General features: G+C 42.3%; 1 protein-coding gene across 1 annotated transcript in view; it reads right to left on the reverse strand.

Moving 5' to 3' along the window:
- LOC120045823 (phospholipid phosphatase 4-like) overlaps window positions 1–24040 on the reverse strand; it is a 98025-nt gene that overhangs the window by 21942 nt on the left and 52043 nt on the right. The window contains exons 4-5 of the mRNA XM_038990756.1: window positions 11551–11614; window positions 8425–8549 (exon numbers count right to left, since the gene is read on the reverse strand). Of these exons, the coding sequence (XP_038846684.1) occupies window positions 8425–8549; window positions 11551–11614 (189 nt within the window). The remainder of the gene's footprint in view (window positions 1–8424; window positions 8550–11550; window positions 11615–24040) is intronic.

A 24040-nucleotide genomic window follows, 5' to 3' on the forward strand; every position in this document is an offset into this window, starting at 1 on the left:
CAGCCCCAAAATATTTTTATCATCAATTCCTCTCAGCCAATCATCAGTCATTTGCTGTGCTTTTTGAATGTCCTTCCCTATACGTGTGCTGAAAGTCTGTAGTCAATTTGTTTACTGTAAAATAGCATTGTATCTGGTCAAACCAATTTTTTCCCAAAAAATGTATTATGGGTTGGTAACAGGCTGATTGGTTGGCTATTTGAGCCAGTAAAGGGGGCTTTACTATTCTTCGGTAGTGGAATTACTTTTGATTCCCTCCAGGCCTGAGGGCACACACCTTCTAGTAAGCATAAATTAATATGGCAAATAGGAATGGCAATATCATCCGCTATTATCTTCAGTGATTTTACTTCCAAGTTGTGAGACCCCGGTGGCTTGTCATTGTTGACAGAGAGCAATACTTTTTTCACCTCTTCCACAATCACTTTACGAAATGTAATAATTTGGTCAGATATATTTGGATGTGTAGTGTCAGCGTTTGTTGCTGGCATGTCATGCCTAAGTTTGCCAATCTTGCCAATGAAAACAACACCTGTACAGGATCGGTACAGCCGAACATCACACCTGCGGGACAGGTACAGGATGGCGACAACAACTGCCTGAGTTACACCAGGAATGCACAATCCCTCCATCAGTGCTCAGACTTCAATAGAAAGAGAGAGGCTGGACTGAGGGGTTGTAGGAATGAGCATTACACCGAGGCCTGTACTGTGGAGCGGGATCGATTTGGAGGTGCAGGGTCCGTCATGGTCTGGGGCGGTGTGTCACAGCATCATCGGACTGAGATTGTTGTCATTGCAGGCAATCTCAACGCTGTGCGTTACAGGGAAGACATCCTCCTCCCTCATGTGGTACCCTTCCTGCAGGCTCATCCTGACATGACCCTCCTGCATGACAATGCCACCAGCCATACTGCTCGTTCTGTGCGTGATTTCCTGCAAGACAGGAATGTCAGTGTTCTGCCATGGCCAGCGATGAGCCTGGATCTCAATTCCATTGAGCACATCTGGGACCTGTTGGATCGGAGGGTGAGGGCTAGGATTCCCCCCAGAAATGTCCGGGAACCTGCAGGTGCCTTGGTGGAAGAGTGGGGTAACATCTCACAGCTGGAACTGGCAAATCTGGAGCAATCCATGAGGAGGAGATGCACTGCAGTACTTAATCAAATCAAATCAAATGTGCGCCGAATACAACAGGTGTAGACCTTACAGTGAAATGCTTACTTACAGGCTCTAACCAATTGTGCGAAAAAGGGTATGTGTGTGTGTGTATGTAGGTAAGTAAAGAAATAAACAACAGTAAAAATACATTTGAAAAAAAGAGTAGCAAGGCTGTATACAGACACCAGTTAGTCAGGCTATTGAGGTAGTATGTACATGTAGGTATGGTTAAAGTGACTATGCATGTATGATGAACAGACAGTAGCAGTAGCGTAAAAGGAGGGGTTGGCGGGAGGTGGGACACAATGCAGATAGCCCACTTAGCCAATGTGCGGGAGCATTGGTTGGTCGGACCAAATGACGTAGTATGTACATGGATGTATGGTTTAAGTGACTATGCATATAAGATAAACAGAGAGTAGCAGCAGCGTAAAAGAGGGGTTGGGGGGGCACACAATGTAAATAGTCCGGGTAACCATTGGTTACCTGTTCAGAAGTCTTATGGCTTAGGGGTAAAAACTGTTGAGAAGCCTTTTTGTCCTAGACTTGGCACTCTGGTACCACTTGCCATGCAGTAGTAGAGAGAACAGTCTATGACTGGGGTGGCTGGGGTCTTTGACCATTTTTAGGGCCTTCCTCTGACACCGCCTGGTGTAGAGGTCCTGGATGGCAGGCAGCTTTGCCCCAGTGATGTATTGGCCCTACGCACTACCCTCTGAAGTGCCTTGCGGTTAGAGGCCGAGCAATTGCCGTACCAGGCAGTGATGCAACAGGTCAGGATGCTCTCGATGTTGCAGCTGTAGAACCTTTTGAGGATCTCAGGACCCATGCCAAATCTTTTTAATTTCCTGAGGGGGAATAGGCTTGTCGTTCCCTCTTCACGACTGTCTTGGTGTGGTTGGACCATCCTAGTTTGTTTTTAATGTGGGAATTTGAAGGAATTTGAAGCTCTCAACATGCTCCACTACAGCCCCGTCAATGAGAATGGGGACGTGCTCGGTGCTCCTTTTCCTGTAGTCCACAATCATCTCCTTAGTCTTGGTTATGTTGAGGGATAGGTTATTATTCTGGCACCACCCAGCCAGGTCTCTGACCTCCTCCCTATAGGCTGTCTTGTCGTTGTCGGTGATCAGGCCTACCACTGTTGTGTCGTCTGCAAACTTAATGATGGTGTTGGACTCGTGCCTGGCCATGCAGTCGTGGGTAAACAGGGTGTACAGGAGGGGACTGAGCACGCACCCCTGGGGAGCTCCAGTGTTGAGGATCAGTGTGGCAGATGTGTTGCTACATACCCTCACCACCTGGGGGCGACCCTTCAGGAAGTTCAGGATCCAGTTGCAGAGGGAGGTGTTTAGTTCCAGGTTCCTTAGCTTAGTGATGAGCTTTGAGGATACTATGGTGTTGGACGCTGAGCTGTAGTCAATGAATAGCATTCTCACATAGGTTTTCCTTTTGTCCAGGTGGGAAAGGGCAGTGTGGAGTGCAATAGAGATTGCATCATCTGTGGATCTGTTTGGGCGGTATGCAAATTGGAGTGGGTCTATGGTTTCTGGGGTAATGGTGTTGATGTGAGCCATTACCAGCATTTCAAAGCACTTCATGGCTACAGACGTGCAGCTGGTGGCCACATCAGATACTGACTGTTACTTTTGATTTTGACCCCCCCCCCCCCCCCCCCCCCCCCCCCCCCCTTTGTTCTGGGACACATTATTCAATTTCTGTTAGTCACGTCTGTGAAAGTTGTTCAGTTTATGTCTCAGTTGATGAATCTTGTTATGTTCATACAAATATTTACACATGTGAAGTTTGCTGAAAATAAACGCAGTTGACAGTGAGAGGACGTTTCTTTTTTCGCTGAGTTTATATTGTGATCACTACATCCAATGGATTTCTGCAGCATTAGTACATATATGATCAATACATGTTTATGATTTAATTCCTGTGCTGTTTGCAACTACCCTGGTAGTTTGACTGATAACCTGAACCAGGGTACAGGCACTGGTTACAGTCTGAAGCTTTTTCTTGAGTGGGCAGCTTGATGAAAGCCAGTCAATATTTAAATTATACCTCTCTGTTGATATCACATAAATGTTCAAGCATTTCACACATTATCCAGGTGTTAGCACTTGGTTGTCTATAGCAGCTTCCAACAATAATGGGCTTTAGGTGAGGCAGATGAACTTGTAGCGATATTACTTGAACAGTATTTAACATGAGATCCTCTCTAATCTTTACAGGAATGTGGTTCTGAATATGAACTGAATATGGGATTACTGAGTGTGTTTGGGAATAGTTCTAAGTGAATGTGGATGAGAGTATTGTGTGTTTGACTAATTAACTGAACAGGGGTTTAGCCCCGGTGTGAGAGTTGTGTGAGTGTGGGATGACGTGTTAAGCAGGCCTTTTTTTCTAAAGAGTTCAACAAAGGGTTTGAGTATGGAAAAGTGAAAAAGTAAGAGTAGGATGGGGGATCCGTGCTAGAAACCAAAAGGGAGGTGTAGTGTAATAGCAAAAAAATTGGTAGGGGAGTACTGAACCAAACAGAAGAGTGGACAAGATGGACATTTCCCTATTGATGGGACACTGAGCACAGAAAAACTGCAGTCTATGAGAGGCCAACTTGAAAGTTAAACTGAAGTGGGACGATTTCAGAAAGTGGGAGAGAGAAGCAGAAAATGCAAAATATAAATCTGTAAGATGCTAAAGGAAGTGGAACCAGAGAAAAGAGAGGAGGAAGAAAAAGAAAAAGAAGAAGCCTAGCTGGCATTTCTCAGAGGGGAACCCTTTCGTGGGGCCCCCCTTGTATCTGCCACTGCCAAATCCTCCACCAGCAGACGGAGAAGGTGTCTTCCCACCCCCTCATAACCTATTTGGGGTTGGGTCTGTGCCAGGTGGAGGAGCCGTGGGATTAGGAGCTGTTGTAGGAGCTGCAGAAGGGGCTGGAGCTGAAGACAGAAAGCTACCAGCAAAAACAAGGACCAGAGCAAATGAGCAGAGAGGAACAGAGGAAAGGGAGAGTGAAGAAGAGGAGCTAGAAGAGCTCAGAAAAGAACTAGAGAATTGTAAGAGAAAATATAAAAGTAGAGAAAAAAATAAACAAATTAAGGAGTGCAAGCAGGAAGAATGACATCAGTGAAGAAGATAAAAGGAGCAGCTGTGTTGTGTTAGGCTTATCCATATGCATCCACAATGACCATGTTTCCCACTCAGTTTCAACCTGTTGTTCAACGTCTTTCTTCAAATTGATCAATCACAGTGATGTAAGTTTTAAAAGCTAGATACTGTTTTGATGATAAGTGTCTGATGTGATTTTCGATTGAATTTGTATTGATGTCAGAGTGGTTAGAGGAACAATAGAGGCCTGAGTACCAGGCAATTAGCAACTTGATGGTCATTAGCAAGTTGGGTATGTCCAGTTGGTTATGTCCAGTTAGGTATGTCCAGAGTGCATAAAAGGAGATTACCATTACTCAATAGTCACCGCAACAGCCCCTTGATCACATAATGTGTAGTTATTGGGGATGCAATATGATTTGTAGATCAGTGATTCTGCTCTAGTCTGACTGCAATGTAGTCAATCTCAAACATACCTCTATCAGTAGGCTAGATATCATATTGTCACAGGGACACATTTCATTACAGCTAAAGACTTCTGTATTACAGGAGAGATGGAAGAGGAGAAGAAAGAGGGTTTTACTCTGCCCAAGATCTGTCCACAAAAATAATTATTTGGTCAACAGAAATTGGAATTGCTAATTTACTACTTGAGGCTTATTTGATCTAATATACGTTTCGTAGTGGTTAGGTTGTTACGAAAGCACTGATTAAATTGACGCCCGTGGCATTTTAGCAACTATATAACCAAATTGTGTCTGTTGTTCACACGCGTATCTGCCCTCTCATTGGCTAAAATGGATTCACCTGATCTTACCTCCCCCCACTTCCTTCCATCTTTGAGGACATTTATTTCCATTATTAGAGCAGTCAGTCAACTATCTTCTCAATATAATAGATAATCTTTGATTACAATAAGCCTAACGAAATGGAAGGTTTTTTCCCCTCCAATTATCTAATCATACTGTGAATGCTTCTAGTCAGGATCAATGCCAACTATGGCACCCTATTCCCTATAGTGCACTACTTTTGACTAGAGCCCATAGGTGCCCAGCTAGCAAAGTGGATTCGGCCCAATCGCGGACCTATTCCGGTTTGCCGAAACTGATTCAAATCAGCCCGAGTCCGGCTGCCGGGCTCAGCTCCATATATTGAATGACTGCCCAGATTTTTACAAAATAATTATTTAACTAGGCAAGTCAGTTACGAACAAAGTATTATTTACAATGACAGCCTACCAGGGAACAGTGGGTTAACTGCCTTAGTCAGGGACAGAACAACATCATTTTACCTTGTCAGCTCAGGGATTCGATCCAGCAAACTTTCTGTTACTGGCCAAACACTCTAACCACTACGCTACCTGTCACCCCAGTACAATCAGTACACTGCCAGTATCTTGTCAGAATCCTCCCAGAAGTGGTCTGATGCAAATTCATATTAATATTACCCAGCCCCCCCCTGATAGTTGTATATTCAGTTGCATTATACTATATCAAAATACAAACAATGAACAAGTAGACATTTACTCATAGCTTAGAATTGTATTTTATTATTTTAACAGGAAATGTATTATAATATATATATTTTTTAAATCACATAGGGAAGAGCCCACATCAACAACATCAACTACAGTCTCCTGCTGCAGCATGGCCTTTGACTAAAACTGGCCTGTCACTAAAAGATAGCCTTTCACTACAACCAATACCATTGATATCAATTTCTCTCTGGTCATGGTTTTTAAAGTTTTTAAATCTCACGGCAGTATCAACTTTGCTATGGGTTCAAGGAAGCTGCAGTTTTAAAATGTTAACATGGTCTGAGAAGAACAATATTGATAGGCCAATACAGGCATTGCCAATATGCCTAACTTTACTAGTATCTTTTGTAGAGCATTTTGGCCAGTTTTATGGTAAAGAGATGAAGTGTATAATGTGCATGGCCTTAAGTGATGACTGAATACTATCTCAGGGATTCCTTTTGAAAACTTCTTAGGTCCAATCATCTTTTTTTTTATAAAACTGACGTCAGAGTTTGAACATGCAATCTCTGATGGTTGTAGTGAAGTACCATGTGAAAAAATATCACAGTGATTGTCTTATTCCACAACATGTCACATGTTCAGAGAGTGAATATAAGGAAATATATCCAGCTAAATTCTGCATCAAGGTTTTCAGTGGTGAGAATTAATCAAAAGCAAAAACAGCATAGGCTTATAGCGACCAAATTAAGTTGCAGCTGTGTAAAAACATCATACCTCAAAAATTGAGATTGGGAGTACCATAGGGCGGCGCACAATTGGCCCAGCGTCGTCTGGGTTTGGCCGGTGTAGGCAGTCATTGTAAATAAGAATTTGTTCTTCATTGATTTACCTAGTTAAATAAAAGGTTACATTTTTTTAATTAAAAAGATATAAAAAATAAGCATATCTAAATGAACAAGCCTACAGCCTAGCCAGAAAACAGAATGTAGGCCAACTCATATTCTGTTCTTCTAAAATACATTTTCTTCATATCGTGTCTCTTTAGACCTGCCTAAAATAAATAGTGGATTTATTGTGATGGTGTATTAAATTGATTTATTAGACTTTTTAAAATGTAGATGTTGCAAAGGCCTGAATTAGCGGCATGTATGCATGCGTTGACGCCTGGAGAAGATAAACGTGTATTCAATTACCGAGAGACCCTCAATATTAAGCATGACAATAACCGGCTGACAAAATTTCATGACCACCACAGCTCTAATCAAGATTAGTGATTATGTGCCTCGACTGGCTCAAGCTGATCCCTAAAACATACTGATTAACTTAAATGTAATGTCAAAATGTTGATTTCCAGCTAAAAATAAATAAATGATTCTGACATGCCGAAACGTGGTATATTTGGAAAGAAAACATCTGGGAAATTAGGAAGAAATTATCAGAAGACAGGAGGTACATAGTTCAGAACACACAAGATCAAACACACACAAAATAACCTTCTTTTTTTTTTAAAGTTATCTTTCAATTGACAAGCTGTAAGTGAATTATTGTGAATTATTGATGTCCAGAGCTGGAAACACATCAGATGGCTTCCACAACATGTGAACAATATCAGAAAAAAATGGTATTGATAGACCTAACAACTAGAAATGGGCAGATGTTTTAGTAAGTGCTGTCAGGTGTGATCATGGGACGTTTTCAAGTGTCCCTAAACCTTTCCAAAGTGGCATATGTCTGTAAATTAGATAATTCCAGTGCTATTATATATTTGCAATCCCTAATGCTATTTGTTCGGTATAAAAACACAATTTCTACCATATCAACCTCACTCAAACATTGTGGTGGTGTTACAGGGTTTCCAGGGTACATTCAAGTGTCCTTTCAACCTCTCCAAAATGTCTGAATGTGGTAATTGCACTGTTTTTGCACACTGGATGTGCTTGAAAGTTATTGTTCGCTATAAAAAAAAAATTCTACAACACCAATCCCTCAAACATTGTGGTGGTGTCGGGGGACACACAGGGGATATCGAAGTGTTTTCATGATATGTTTAATGCGCAAGATATAGTCACTCGTGGACATTTGATGTTGCCATCAAGTTATACATAATCAGATAACATTGCAATAGGCTAGATTTGTTCCTACCAACCTAAGGATTAATTTTGTACCCCCCATGTAGCTATAGCTCAAACACAGACTAAATCTAAGCTTACCTTGTAAGATGTTTGCCATTTGGTGAAAACGTGTAAAATAAACATTTTAACTTTCGGGGCTGGTGATCAATAATGGTAGGTTACAGGCAGGCAAAAAAGACATCCTCATGATCTGTGGAGTCCCGGCTTTCGGTGTGAATCAACCTATTCTTGGTTTATTTCGTTTATGCTTCACAATGCTAACCGGAATGTAGGTAGCAACCTTGAAATGAGGTAATCGGCTCAGTCTGCCCGTATACATTTTTATGCCCATATATGCTAGTAAGTCACACCAAAGATTTTAAGGCTCAGATCAATAGCCAAGATACTCAATTTTCGGCAGACACCCGGATTTTGCAGGATGGGGCTACCATTCTCATACCAGACTGAATTTAATTTAAAAATCAAATGGGGTCCCCAAATATGGGGACTTTAATTTAAGAGGTTTCAGTGTTGTGGCTGGTGACTGACTGGTACTCACAGGAGGAGTGGCTGCTGGGGAAACTCTTGCGTCCCTCTGACACTAGGTCTGGTTCTCCGGTGCACAGCATCTTAATATTCACCTGTCCATCTGGGAAACAGCGCTGGAAGTAGTCTGGCCTGGGCCTGTAGAGAATGGAAAAAATACACTTAAATCAACCGCTCTCTTAACACGCTAGGGGTCAGATTATATATATATTTTTTTAAATAACGTTCCCAAGGTAAACGGACTATTTCTCAGGTCCAGATTGTAGAATATGCATATAATTTACAGATTAGGATAGAAAACACTCCAAAGTTTCCAAAACTGTCAAAATATTGTCTGTGAGTATAACAAAACTGATTCTGAAAGGCGAAAACCTGAGGAAATCTAACCCGGAAGTGATTTTTTTATTTTTTATCTGTGTTTCCTGGCCCGTCTTTCTTCCATTTAATGGGGTGTCAACCTGATTCCTTTTCCAATGGCTTCCTCAGGCTGTCACCAGGCTTTAGACATAGTTTCAGGATTTAATTTTGAAAAATTTGCGAGATTTTTCAAAAGTAGTCAGGTGTCCTCTGATTAGTTCCTGCGCTCGAGAGGGTAGCTCTCCATTTTCTTTTTCTCTCTTATTGAATAGGTTACGGTCCGGTTGAAATATTATCGATTATGTTTGTTAAAAACAACCTGAGGATTGATTATAAAAAACATTTGACATGTTTCTACGACCATTACAGATACTTTTTGGAATTTTCGTCGAACGGAACGAGGCTTTGGTTTTCTGAACATAACGCGCAACCCAAATGGCGTTTTTTTGTTATAAAAGTAATATTTATCGAACAAAAATAACATTTGTTGTGTAACTGGGAGTCTCGTGAGTGCAAACATCCGAAGATTATCAAAGGTAAGCGATTAATTTTATTGCTTTTCTGACTTTCGTGACCAAGCTAACCAAGCTAATATAAGGCTAACTGTTCTAGCATTGATTGATACACTCACAAAAGCTTAGATTGCTTTCGTTGCAAAGCATATTTTCAAAATCTGACACGATAGGTGGATTAACAACAAACTAAGCTGTGTTTTGGTATATTTCACTTGTGATTGCATGATTATAAATATTTTTAGTGATATTTTTGAATCTGATACGTTTGGGAATTATCTTCTGCCTTTCAGGACCAGAACGAGGCTGTAGTTTTCTGAACATAACGCGCAACCCAAATGGCGTTTTTTTGTTATAAAAGTAATATTTATCGAACAAAAATAACGTTTATTGTGTAACTGGGAGTCTCGTTAGTGCAAACATCCGAAGATTATCAAAGGTAAGCGATACATTTTTATAGCCTTTCTGACTTTCGTGACCATGCTAATTTGGGGCTAGCTGTTGTAGCATTGATTGATACACTCACGAAAGCTTGGATTTCTTTCTCTGTAAAGCATATTTTCAAAATCTGACACGATAGGTGGATTAACAACAAACTAGGCTGTCACATATTTCACTTGTGATTGCATGATTATAAATATTTTTAGTAATATTTTGCGCCCTCAGCGGTTGTTTAGGAAAATGATCCCGTAAAAGGGATCCGTAGCGCAGAGAAGTTAACCTCTACGGGATCGGTGACCCCACCCCACCCACCCCACCCACTCCACTCCACGGGAGGGTTGCGCTAATGTAGGCTAATGTGATTACCATGAGGTTGTAAATAACGAGAACATTTCCCAGGACATAGACATATCTGATATAGGCAGAAAGCTTAAATTCTTGTTAATCTAACTCTACTGTCCAATTTACAGTAGCTTTTACAGTGAAATAATACCATGCTATTGTTTGAGGAGAGTGCACAGTTATGAACTTGAAAATGTATTAATAAACCAATTACACACATTTGGGCAGTCTTGATACAACAATTTTGAACAGAAATGCAATGGTTCATTGAATCAGTCTAAAACGTTGCACATACACTGCACCTAACCTGGATTAGTACATTGTGACCTTTCCCTTGCATTTCAAAAATAAAAAAACATGCGTTTTTTTCTTTTCTGTGTATTATCTTTTACCAGATTTAATGTCTTATATTCTCCTACATTAATTTCACATTTCCACAAACTTCAAAGTGTTTCCTTTCAAATTGTATCAAGAATATGCATATCCTTGCTTCAGGTCCTGCGTTACGTCCGTAGTTGGAATGAGACAAAGGTGCAGCGTAGTAAGTGTACATCTTTCTTTATTAAGATGAACACCAACAAAACAACAAAAGAATAAACGAACGTAACGTTCTGCAGGCTACACAGTAAGAGTATAAAAACAAGATCCCACAAACTCAGGTGGAAAACAGGCTGCCTCAGTATGATCCCCAATCAGAGACAACGATAGACAGCTGCCTCTGATTGGGAACCATACCCCGCCAACCAAGAAATAGAACACATAGATTTGCCCACCCAAGTCACACCCTGACCTAACCAAATAGATAATAAAAGGGCTCTCTAAGGTCAAGGTGTGACATCCTGAGCTTTAGGCAGCTAGATTTGGGTTTGTAATTTTAGGCATAAATTGAAAATAAGCGTTGGATCCTTAAGAGAAAGGGGTTTGTTATTGCTTATGCCACCTGAAGTTAACTTTCAATACTGTAAGGGGGGCGTAACTGGTGGCAGGGAACGCAGGAAAGCAGAACTTGGTGAGTAGCCGGAGCAGTTTAATATATAAAACTAACGGCATACAAAACAACAAACACATGGGTACAAAACCCGTAGCGCACCAGTAACACATAGCACGAGTACTTACAAATAAACAATTCCCGACAAGGACATTGGGGGAAACAGAGGGACAATATACAACATGTAATTAGGGAATTGAAACCAGGTGTGTGTGAAAACAAGACAAAACAAATGGAACACGAAATATGGATCGGCGATGGCTAGAAGACTGGTGACGTCGACCGCCGAACACCGCTCCAACAAGGAGAGGAACCGACTTTGGCAGAAGTCGTGACAAATACACGACAAAGGCATTTAGTTAAATTTTGAAAATGACACCCAGCATAACTGAATGTGAATGCCAATCAAGATAAGGTACAGTACTCTGCATTGACATATAATCAAACCTTTTCCCAAACAGTGGTTGAGTCTAGTTGGTGTATTGCATTATTTATTTACCTGCCAACTATCAACTTGATAGTGTTTGTGAAGACTCCATTCAAAGCCAGAGCAAGTGAGACAGCTGTAGGACAGAGAAAAAGAGAAAAACAACTAGAGACAGAAACAGGTTTTACAGAGACACAGAGGAAAACACAACACAGCACTTACAACCCCAACAATAAACCTGGGTCAGAGGGCAGGTGTGTATCTATTACAGATTAATGATATTCTTTGGGGAGAAAACTGTTTGCCAAGTTTTTTACTGCATTGTACAGTACTGGTTTCCTTTGCTGCTGTGGTAGAGATTCTGGACCGATGCCAGTTATCCTGCCTCTAATTTAGTATTAAAACAGACCATTAAAAGGGACAATCTGCGATTGGTACACCCATTTTTTCACATTTAAAATTAATGATTCATACCCACTGATTCTTAAAAGTTTTTTAAATTAATATTATTTAAGTGAAATATTAGCGTATGTCTGAAGCCAAAAAAGACAGGAAATTCAAAAGCTAATTTGATTTATGCACTAATAAGGCTTTGATGGAGTAGGAGGTTTACCCCATTACTGTCCTTAAACATTATGTAGAGGTTTTCATTTACAAAGATGAAGGCTAGTCCTGGACTAAAAAGCAAGATCAATGGAAAATCTCCAGCCACATTCCGTGAAACCACTCCTTAGTCTTACATTTGACCTAGCCTAATAGATAAGCCAACTCAGATGGGACATGTAGAAGGTAGGTGACAGCTTTTGAACATATTTTGTAGCTATACATGGTTTAGGCTCCTGTTATAAACAATGGTGTAATGCAGCCTTATATTATGGGTTATGATAGGGTTTGGGTTAAAATAAGAATTTGTTCTTAAAAACTTCTTAAGACTAGGGGGCGACATTTTCACTTTTGGATGAATTTGTGCCCAAATTAAACGGCCTCGTACTCTGTCCTAGATCATATGATATGCATATTATTATTACTATTGGATAGAAAACACTCTGAAGTTTCTAAAACTGTTTGAATTATATCTGTGAGTAAAACAGAACTCGTATGGCAAGTTATTTTTTAAATCTAACACAGCGGTTGCATTAAGAACCAGTGTATCTTTAATTATATGTTAAACATGTATCTTTCATCAAAGTTTTATGATGAGTATTTCTGTATTTCACGTTGCTATCTGTAATTACTTTTGCTATTTTGGAGCCATTTCTGAACATGGCGTCAATGTAAAACCACGATTTGTGGCTATAAATATGCACATAATCGAACAAAACATAAATGTATTGTATAACATGATGTCATATGACTGTCATCTGATGAAGTTGTTCAAAGGTTAGTGATTAATTTTATCTCTATTTATGGGTTTTGTGAAAGCTATCTTTTCTGTGAAAAAATGGCGGTGTGTTTTTGGATATTGTGGTGAGCTAACATAAATATATGTTGTGTTTTCGCTGTAAAAGATTTTAAAAATCGGACATGTTGGCTGGATTCACAAGATGTTTATCTTTCATTTGCTGTATTGGACTTGTGATTTCATGAAATTATATTATATCCCTGTGGCGCTAGGCTATGCTATGCTAGTCAGCGTTTCTGATGAGAATGATCCCGGATCCGGGATGGGTAGTCCAGAAACCTCTACCGCTTCTCTCTCCTGGATCCGGGATCCTCCTCATCAAAAAAGCTGACTAGCATAGCCTAGCCTAACGGGACAGGGATATCATATAATATAATTTTCATGAAATCACAAGTCCAATAGAGCAAATGAAAGATAAACATCTTGTGAATCCAGCCATCATTTCCGATTTTTAAAATGTTTTACAGCGAAAACACAATATGTATTTCTATTAGCTAACCACAATAGCCAAACACACAACCGCATATTTTCACCATGTTTCCACCGCATAGGTAGCTTTCACAAAACCGACAAAATAGAGATAAAATTAGTCACTAACCAAGAAACAACTTCATCAGATGACAGTCTTATAACATATTATACAATACATTTATGTTTTGTTTGAAAATGGGCATATTTGAGGTATAAATCATAGTTTTACATTGCAGCTACCATCAAAAATATCACCAAAGCAGCCAGAATAATTACAGAGAGCAACGTGAAATACCTAAATACTCATCATAAAACATTTATGAAAAATACATGGTGTACAGCAAATGAAAGATAAACATCTTGTGAATCCAGCCAATATTTCCGATTTTTTATGTGTTTTACAGCGAAAACACAATATAGAATTATATTAGCTTACCACAATAGCCAAACACACAACCGCATTTATTCACTGCAAAGGTAGCTTTAGCAAAAACCAGCAAAAGATATAAAATGAATCACTAACCTTGAACAAATCAGATGACAGTCTTATAACATCATGTTATACAATACAATTATGTTTTGTTCGAAAATGTGCATATTTAGAGCTACAAATCCTGATTATACATTGTGAATATGTAGCATCGATTCACCAGAATCTCCGGAGATATTTTGGACACTCACCTAATCTGACCAAAGAACTCATCATAAACTTTACATAAAAATACTTGTTGTATGGCAAATGAAAGATACACTGGTTCTTAATGCAACCGCTGTGTTAGATTTTTAAAAATAACTTTACCATAACATACAGCTTGCGTTATTGCGAGACAGCGCTCACCAAAACGGCGGAGAATAGGACTCAACATTTTACACAGAAATACGAAATAACATCATAAATGTTTTCTTACTTTTGTTGAGCTTCCATCAGAATGTTGTACAAGGAGTCCTTGGTCCAGAATAAATCGTTGTTTGGTTTTAGAATGTCCATTTCTTCTGTCGAATTCGCGCCACAATGCTAGCCAAGGTTGCTAACATTCCCATCCTCTCTTGATGCAAAGAACGGAAAACTCCAAAAGTCCCAATAAACGTTGAATAAACTGATAAAACTCGGTTGAAAAAACCTACTTTATGATGTTATTATCATATGTATCACATAAAATCAGAGCCGGAGATATTCGCCGTGTATACCGAACGCTTTTCAGAAGCCAATGTCGAGCTCCGCGGCGCACCTTGGAAGACAAAGAAATTCCTGACCTGCCACTCCAAAAGCTCTCATTCGACCTCAGATCAAGCTAGACACCCCATTCCACCTTCCACTGCCTGTTGACATCTAGTGGAAGGCGTATGAAGTGCATGCATATCGATAAATAAAAGCCAGTTGAATAGGCAGGCCCTGAAACAGAGCCTCGTTTTCAGATTTTTCACTTCCTACATGGAAGTTTGCTGCTAAATGAGTTCTGTTTTACTCACAGATATAATTCAAACAGTTTTAGAAACTTGAGAGTGTTTTCTATCCAATAGTAATAATAATATGCATATTGTATGATCTAGAAAAGAGTATGAGGCCGTTTCATTTGGGTACGATTTTTTCCAAAGTGAAAACAGCGCCCCCGTATTGACAAGAAGTTAACTGACTATTCTAGTTAAACAAAGGTTAAATAAAAAACACAGTTGCTCTTGAGGCATATCTGGATAGTTATTTTTGTCTTATTTCACTGTAGAGCCCCCAGCCCTGCCCAACATGCCTTAGATACCCCTTTTGTCCCTCCCCCCACTGATGCGGTAACCTCACCTGGTTTAACTGGTGCCTCTAGAGACAAAACCTCTCTCATCGTCACTCAATGCCTAGGTTTACCTCCACTGTACTCACATCCTACTTTACCTTTGTCTGTACATTATGCCTTGAATCTATTCTTCCACGCCCAGAAATCTGCTCCTTTTACTCTCTGTCCCGAACGCACTAGACGACCAGTTCTTACAGCCTTTAGCCATACCCTTATCCTAGACCTCCTCTGTTCCTCTGGTGATGTGGAGGTTAACCCAGGCCCTGCAGCCCCCAGCACCACTCCTATTCCCCAGGAGCTCTCAGTTGTTGACTTATGTAACCGTAAAAGCCTTGGTTTCATGCATGTTAACATCAGAAGCCTCCTCCCTGAGCTTGTTTTTTTCACTGCTTTAGCACACTCCGCCAACCCGGATGTCCAAGCCGTATCTGAATCCTGGCTTAGGAAGTCCACCAAAAATTTGAAAATTTTCATCCCCAACTACAACATTTTCCGACAAGATAGACTTGCCAAAGGTGGCAGGCCCAGTACCACGGGCAGTACCACGGGCAATCTACTGCAGAGATAGCCTGCAGTGTTCTGTCATACTAACCAGGTCTGTGCCCAAACAATTCGAGCTTCTAAAAGTCTCCCACCGTTGCCGCTTGTTATAGACCCCCTTTAGCCCCCAGCTGTGCCCTGGACACCATATGTGAATTGATCGCCCCCCATCTATCTTCAGAGTTCGTACTGTTAGGTGACCTAAACTGTGATATGCTTAACTTCTCTGGCGCAAACGTCCCACCGGCCAATAGCCAGGGAAAATACAACTCGATAAATATTCAAATAACATGATATAAAAATCTAACTTTCATTAAATCACACATGTAAGATACCAAATTAAAGCTACACTCGTTGCAAATCCAGCCAACATGTCAGATTTCAAAAAAGCTTTTCGGCAAAAGCATAAGATGCTATTATCTGATGATAGCACAAAAGTAAACAAAGAGAGAAGCATATTTCATCACTGCAAGCACGACACAAAACGCAGAAATAAAATATAAATCATGCTTTACCTTTGACGAAATTCTTTTGTTGGCACTCCAATATGTCCCATAAACATCACAAATGGTCCTTTTGTTCGATTAATTCCGTCGATATATATCCAAAATGTCAATTTATTTGGACCGTTTCATCCAGAAAAACACAGCTTCCAACTTTCGCCAAGTCACTACAAAATATATCAAAAGTTACATGTAAACTTTACCAAAACATTTCAAACTACTTTGGTAATACAACGTTAGGTATTTTTAAACGTTAATAATCGATCAATTTGAAGACGGGATGATCTGTGTTCAATACAAAAAGAAAACAATCTGACGCAACTTTTTTCATAACGTGACTCTCAAAATATTTACTTCATGTGACCCTCATTTACGATAGCCCTACTTCTTCACTACACAAAGGAATAACCTCAACCGATTTCCAAGGACTGGTGACATCCAGTGGAAGTGGTAGGAACTTCAAGCAAGTCCATTAGAAATCTGTTGTCTCTAAAAAATCTTCATTGAAAAGACAGTGACATAAAAAAAATACAAATTCTGAATGGTTTGTCCTCAGGGTTTTGACTGCTACATAAGTTCTGTTATTCTCACAGACATGATTCAAACAGTTTTAGAAACTTCAGAGTGTTTTCTATCCAAATCTACTAATAATATGCATATCTTATATTCTGGGGATGAGTAGCAAGCAGTTGAATTTTGGCATGATATTTTTCCCGAAAGTGAAAATGCTGTCCCCTGCCCTCAAGAAGTTTTAACACCCCGGCTGTCCTACAATCTATGCTACATGCCCTCAATCTCACACAAATTATTAAGGAACCTACCAGGTACAACCCTAAATCCATAACCACACTGACCAACTTCCCCTCTAAATACACCACTGCTGTCTTCAATCAGGATCTCAGCGATCACTGCCTCATTGTCTGTGTCCGTAATGGGTCCACCCCTCATCACTGTCAAACGCTCCCTAAAACACTCCAGTGAGCAGGCCTTTCTAATCGACCTGGCCCGGGTATCCTGGAAGGATATTGACCTCATCCCGTCAGTAGACAATGCCTGGTTTCTGTTTAAAAGTGCTTTCCTCACCATCCTAAATAAGCATGCCCCATTCAAAAAATGAGGAACTAAGAACAGATATAGCTCTTGGTTCACCCCAGACTTGACTGCCCTTGACCAGCACAAAAACATCCTGTGGCGTTCTGCATTAGCATTGAATAGCCCCCACTATATGCAACTTTTCAGGGAAGTCAGGAACCAATATAGACAGTCAGTTTGGAAAGCTAAGGCTCCCTTTTTCAAACAGAAATTTGCATCCTGTAGCACTAATTCCCAAAGGTTTTTGGACACTGTAAAGTCCATGGAGAATAAGAACACCTCCTCCCAGCTGCCCACTGCACTGAGGCTAGGAAACACTGTCACCACAGATAAATGTACGATAATCGCTATTTTAAATAAGCATTTTTCTACGGCTGGTCATGCTTTCCACCCGGCTACCCCTACCCTGGCCACCAGCTCAGCACTCTCTGCAGCAACTTGCCCAAGCCTCCCCTCGCTTCTCCTTCACCCAAATCCAGACAGCTGATGTTCTGAAAGAGCTGCAAATATGGATCCCTACACATCAGCTGGGCTCGACAATCTGGACAATCTCTGTTTCAGTATGATGTGTTGGATAAAGGAATAAAGACAGACACCAATGTCAAGTTCAATAGCCTTGTTACGCATTGTACAAATCCCTACGCGTGGAGTCTGGGGAACAGTCCAGCTAGTCGATTACCTATCAACTAGACTCCGTAACAATCTCTTTCTAAAATTATCCGGCGCAATTTTTGCAACCCCTATTACTATCCTGTTCAACCTTTCTTTCGTATCGTCTGAGATCCCGAAAGATTGGAATGCTGCCACGGTCATCCCCCTCTTCAAAGGGGGAGACACTCTAGACCTAAACTGTTATAGACCTATATCCATCCTGCCCTGCCTTTTCTAAAATCTTCGAAAGCCAAGTTAACAAACAGATCACCAATCATTTCGAAACCCACCCTTCCTTCTCCACTATGCAATCTGGTTTCCGAGCTGGTCATGGGTGCACCTTAGCCACACTCAAGGTTCTAAACGATATCCTAACCGCCATGAATAGACAACAGTACTGTGCAGCTGTCTTCATCGACCTGGCCAAGGCTTTCGACTCTGTCAATCACCCCATACTTATTGGCAGACTCAATAGCCTTGGCTTCTCAAATGACTGCATCGCCTGGTTCACCAACTACTTCTCTGATAGAGTTCAGTGTGTCAAATCGGAGGGCCTGTTGTCTGGACCTCTGGCAGTCTCTTTGGGGATGCCACAGGGTTCAAATCTCGGGCCAACTCTTTTCTCTGTATATATCAATAATGTCGCTCTTGCTGTTGGTGACTCTCTGATCCACCTCTACGCAGACGACACCATTCTGTATACTTCTGGCCCTTCCTTGGACACTGTGTTAACAAACCTCCAAATGAGCTTCACTGGCATACAACACTCCTTCCGTGGACTCCAACTGCTTTTAAATGCTAGTAAAACTAAGTGCATGCTCTTCAACCGATTGCTGCCCGCACCCGCCCGCCCGACTAACATCACTACTCTGGACAGTTCTGACTTATATGTGGACAACTACAAATACTTAGGATATGTGAATAGAATATGTGGACAACTACAAATACCTAGGTGTCTGGTTAGACTGTAAACACTTATTCTAGACTCACATTAAGCATCTCCAATCCAAATGTAAATCTGGAATCGGCTTCCTATTTCACAACAAAGCCTCCTTCACTCATGCTGCCAAACATACCCTCATAAAACTGACTGTCCTACCAATCCTTGACTTTGGCAATGTCATTTACAAAATAGCCTCCAACAGTCTACTCAGCAAACTGGATGTAGTCTATCACAGTGCCATCCGTTTTGTCACCAAAACACCATATACTACCTACCACTGCGACCTGTACGCTCTCGTTGGCTGGCCCTCACTACATATTCATCGCCAAACCCAGTGGCTCCAGGTCATCTATAAGTCTTTGCTAGGTAAAGCCCCGCCTTATCTCAGCTCACTGGTCACCATAGCAACAACCGCTCCAGCAGGTACATTTCACTGGTCATCCCCAAAGCCAACACTTCCTTTGGCCACCTTTCCTTCCAGTTCTCTGCTGCCAATGACTGGAACAAATTGCAAAAATCATTGAAGCTGGAGACTTATATCTCCCTCTCTAACTTTAAGCATCAGCTGTCAGAGCAGCTTACCGATCACTGTACCTGTACACAGCACATCTGTAAATAGCACACTCAAACTAACTCATTCACATATTGTTATTCATCTTTTAGCTCTTTTGCACCCCAGTATCTCTACTTGTACATCATCATCTGCACATCTATCACTCCAGTGTTAATGCTAAATTGTAATTATTTCGCCTCTATTGCCTATTTATTGCCTTACCTACCTAATCTTCTACATTTGCACACACTGTACATAGATTGCTCTATTGTGCTATTGACTGTACGTTTGTTTATGTGTAACTCTGTGTTGTTTTTTTCTCACTGCTTTACTTTATCTTGTCCAGCTCGCAGTTGTAAATGAGAACTTGTTCTCAACTGGCTGTCACGCCCTGGCCTTAGTTATCTTTGTTTTCTGTAATATTTTGGTTAGGTCAGGGTGTGACAGGGGGGATGTTTGTGTGTATTTGTCTCGTCTTGGGTGGTTGTATGGTATAGGGGGTTTTGGTAGAGTGTATGGGTTTGTGTTGAGTGTAGGTGTCTAGGTAAGTCTATGGTTGCCTGAATGGTTCTCAGAGACAGCTGTCATTCATTGTCTCTGATTGGGAGCCATATTTAAGGCAGCCATAGGTAGTAGGCTATTGTGGGTAATTGTCTATGTGTAGTGTTTAGTGTCAGCACTATTTTGTTTGAATAGCTTCACGGTCGTCTGTTTGTTGTTTTTGTTCGTTTGTTCGTCTTCATAATAAAGGAAGATGTATTTCTCTCACGCTGCGCCTTGGTCCACTCTGCCTCATTACGACGATCGAGACAGAATTACCCACCAAACTCGGACCAAGCAGCGTGTCAAGCAGCAGCAGGAGCAGCGCATACAGGATTCTTGGACTTGGGAGGAGATACTGAATGGTAAGGGACCTTGGGCACAGCCGGGAGAATATCGCCTCCCTCGTGAAGAGCTGGAGGCAGCTAAAGCCGAGAGGAGGCGATATGAGGAGGCAGCACGGAAGCAAGGCTGGAAGCCCGCGAGTCAAACCCAAAAATTTCTTGGGGGGGGGGGGGGGCTACAACGGAGTGTGGCGAAGTCAGGTAGGAGACCTGCGCCAACTCCCTATGCTTACCGTGGAGTGTGAGAGTACGGGCAGACACCGTGTTATGCGGTAGAGCGCACGGTGTCTCCTGTACGTGTGCATAGCCCGGTGCGGGTTATTCCACCTCCCCGCACTGGCAGGGCTAGATTGAGCATTGAGCCAGGTGCCATGAAGCCGGCTCAACGCGTCTGGTCTCCAGTGCGTCTCCTCGGGCTGGCATACATGGAACCAGCCTTACGCATGGTGTCCCCGGTTCGCCTACACAGCCCAGTGCGGGTTATTCCACCTCCCCGCACTGGTCGGGCTACGGGGAGCATACAACCAGGTAAGGTTGGGCAGGCTCAGTGCTCAAGGGAGCCAGTACGCCTGCATGGTCCGGTATATCCGGCGCCACCTCCCCGCCCCAGCCCAGTACCACCAGTGCCAACACCACGCACCAGGCTTCCAGTGTGTCTCCAGAGCCCTGTTCCTCCTCCACGCACTCGCCCTATGGTGCGTGTCTCCAGCCCGGTACCACCAGTTCCGGCACCACGCACCAAGCCTCCTGTGCGTCTCCAGAGTCCTGTGCGTCCTGTTGCTGCTCCCCGCACTAGCCTTGAGGTGCGTGTCCTTAGCCCGGTACCTCCAGTTCCGGTACCACGCACCAGGCCTACTGTGCGCCTCAGCCGGCCAGAGTCTGCCGTCTGCCCAGTGCCGCCTGCACTGTCCGTCTGCCCAGAGCCGCCTGCGCTATCCGTCTGCCCAGAGCCGTCAGAGCTGCCCGTCTGTCCCGAGCCGTCAGAGCTGCCCGTCTGTCCCGAGCCGTCAGAGCTGCCCGTCTGTCCCGAGCCGTCAGAGCTGCCAGTCTGTCCCGAGCCGTCAGAGCTGCCCGTCTGTCCCGAGCTGCCCGTCTGTCCCGAGCGGCTAGAGCCGTCCGCCAGTCAGGAGCAGCCAGAGCCGTCCGCCAGTCAGGAGCAGCCAGAGCCGTCCGCCAGTCAGGAGCAGCCAGAGCCGTCCGCCAGTCAGGAGCAGCCAGAGCCGTCCGCCAGTCAGGAGCAGCCAGAGCCGTCCGCCAGTCAGGAGCAGCCAGAGCCGTCCGCCAGTCAGGAGCAGCCAGAGCCGTCCGCCAGTCAGGAGCAGCCAGAGCCGTCAGCCAGCCATGACCAGCCAGAGCCGTCAGCCAGCCATGACCTGCCAGAGCCGCCAGCCAGCCAGGATCTGCCAGAGCCGCCAGCCAGCCAGGATCTGCCAGAGCCGCCAGTCAGCCAGGATCTGCCAGAGCCACCAAAGCGGGTATTAACTATGGTGGAGTGGGGGCCACGTCCCGCACCCGAGCCGCCGCCGTAGGAAGGCCCACCCGGACCCTCCCCTTCTGTGTCAGGTTTTGCGGCCGGAGTCCGCACCTTTGGGGGGGGGTACTGTCACGCCCTGGCCTTAGTTATCTTTGTTTTCTGTAATATTTTGGTTAGGTCAGGGTGTGACAGGGGGGATGTTTGTGTGTATTTGTCTCGTCTTGGGTGGTTGTATGGTATAAGGGGTTTTGGTAGAGTGTATGGGTTTGTGTTGAGTGTAGGTGTCTAGGTAAGTCTATGGTTGCCTGAATGGTTCTCAGAGACAGCTGTCATTCATTGTCTCTGATTGGGAGCCATATTTAAGGCAGCCATAGGCAGTAGGCTATTGTGGGTAATTGTCTATGTGTAGTGTTTAGTGTCAGCACTATTTTGTTTGAATAGCTTCACGGTCGTCTGTTTGTTGTTTTTGTTTGTTTGTTCGTCTTCATAATAAAGGAAGATGTATTTCTCTCACGCTGCGCCTTGGTCCCCTCTGCCTCATTACGACGATCGTGACACTGGTCTACCTGGTTAAATAAAGGTGAAATAAAATTTATATAGATGTATAAGTTATAGTTATTTAAAGGATCAATCTGTGATTACTTCATACATTGTTTTACTTTTACATTATTTACACACACCCATTGATTCTTGAGAAATATATTTTACATAAGAAATGCCTCATGAGCTTAGTCCAATTGTCATACCCAATCAGAACCCAAAATACATGCTTGTTCTATGCTATTTTAAACACTGTTGAGACTTATGGTTCAAATTGTCAGTTTGTATCCATAGCTCTATCGATTAATTACATTTTTTCCACCCCCCCATTCTTCAGATTTTTACCAAAATAGTGGCGGGGTTTTGACTTAGTTGTTTGAACTGCAGATTGCCCCTTTAAGAACAAATGGGTATACAGTGCCTTCGGAAAGTATTCAGACCCCTTGACTTTTTCCACATTTTGTTACGTTACAGCCTTATTCTAAAAATGATTAAATTGTTTTTTCTCTCATCAATCTACACACAATACCGCACAATTCAAAGCAAAAACAGGTTACTAGACATTTTTTCTAATTTATATTTAAAACAAAAACTTATCACATTTACATAAGTATTCAAACCCTTTACTCGGTACTTTGTTGAAGCATCTTTGGCAGCGAGTACAGCCTCGAGTCTTCTTGGGTGTGACGCTACAAGCTTGGCACATCTGTATTTGGGGAGTTTCTCCCATTCTTCTCTGCAGATCCTCTCAATATCTGTCAGGTTAGATGGGAAGCATCGCTGCACAGCTATTTTCAGGTCTCTACATAGATGTTCAAGTCCGGGCTCTGGCTGGGTCACTCAAGGACATTCAGAGACTTGTCCCGAAGCTACTCCTGCGTTGTCTTCAAATAAAATTTTATTTGTCACATGCGCCGAATACATCAGCTGTAGACCTTATCGTGAAATGCTTACTTACAAGTCCTTAACCAACAATGCAGTTTTATGAAAAATAAGTGTTAAGTAAAAAATATAAAATAAAAGTAACAAATAATTCAAGAGCAGAGATAAAATAACAGTAGCGAGGCTATATTGGTGGTGGTTGGTGGAGGTAATATGTACATGTAGGTCGAGTTAAAGTGACTATGCATTGAAAATAAACAGATAGTAGCAGCAGCATAAAAGAGGGGAGGCAATGCAAATAGTCATTTGATTAGCTGTTCAGGAGTCTTATGGCTTGGAGATAGAACTTGGAGAACCATACTTCTTCCATTTGGGAATGATGGAGGCCACTGTGTTCTTGGTACCCTTCCCCAGATCTATGCCTTGACACAATCCTGTCTCTGAGATCTATGGACAGTTCCTTCGACCTCGTTGCTTGGTTTTTGCTCTGACATGCATTGTCTACTGTGGGGCTTATATAGACAGATGTGTGCCTTTTCAAATAATATCCAATCAATAGAATTTACAAAAGGTGGACTCCCATCAAGTTGTAGAAAGATCTCATGGATGATCAATGAAAGCAGAACGCACCTGATGTCACGTTCCTGACCTATTGTTCCTTTTTTATTTTATTTATTTAGTTGGTCAGGGCGTGAGTTGGGGTGGGTTGTCTTTGTGTGTTTTTGTATTGTCTAGGGTGTTGTATGGTTTAGGGGGTTAAGTAGAGTAGATGGTTTAGTGTTCAGTGTAGGTGTCTAGGAAAGTCTATGGTTGCCTGAATTGGTTCTCAATTAGAGACAGCTG

The sequence above is a fragment of the Salvelinus namaycush genome, chromosome 4 (assembly GCF_016432855.1).
Source record: "Salvelinus namaycush isolate Seneca chromosome 4, SaNama_1.0, whole genome shotgun sequence".
Lineage (NCBI taxonomy): Eukaryota > Metazoa > Chordata > Actinopteri > Salmoniformes > Salmonidae > Salvelinus > Salvelinus namaycush.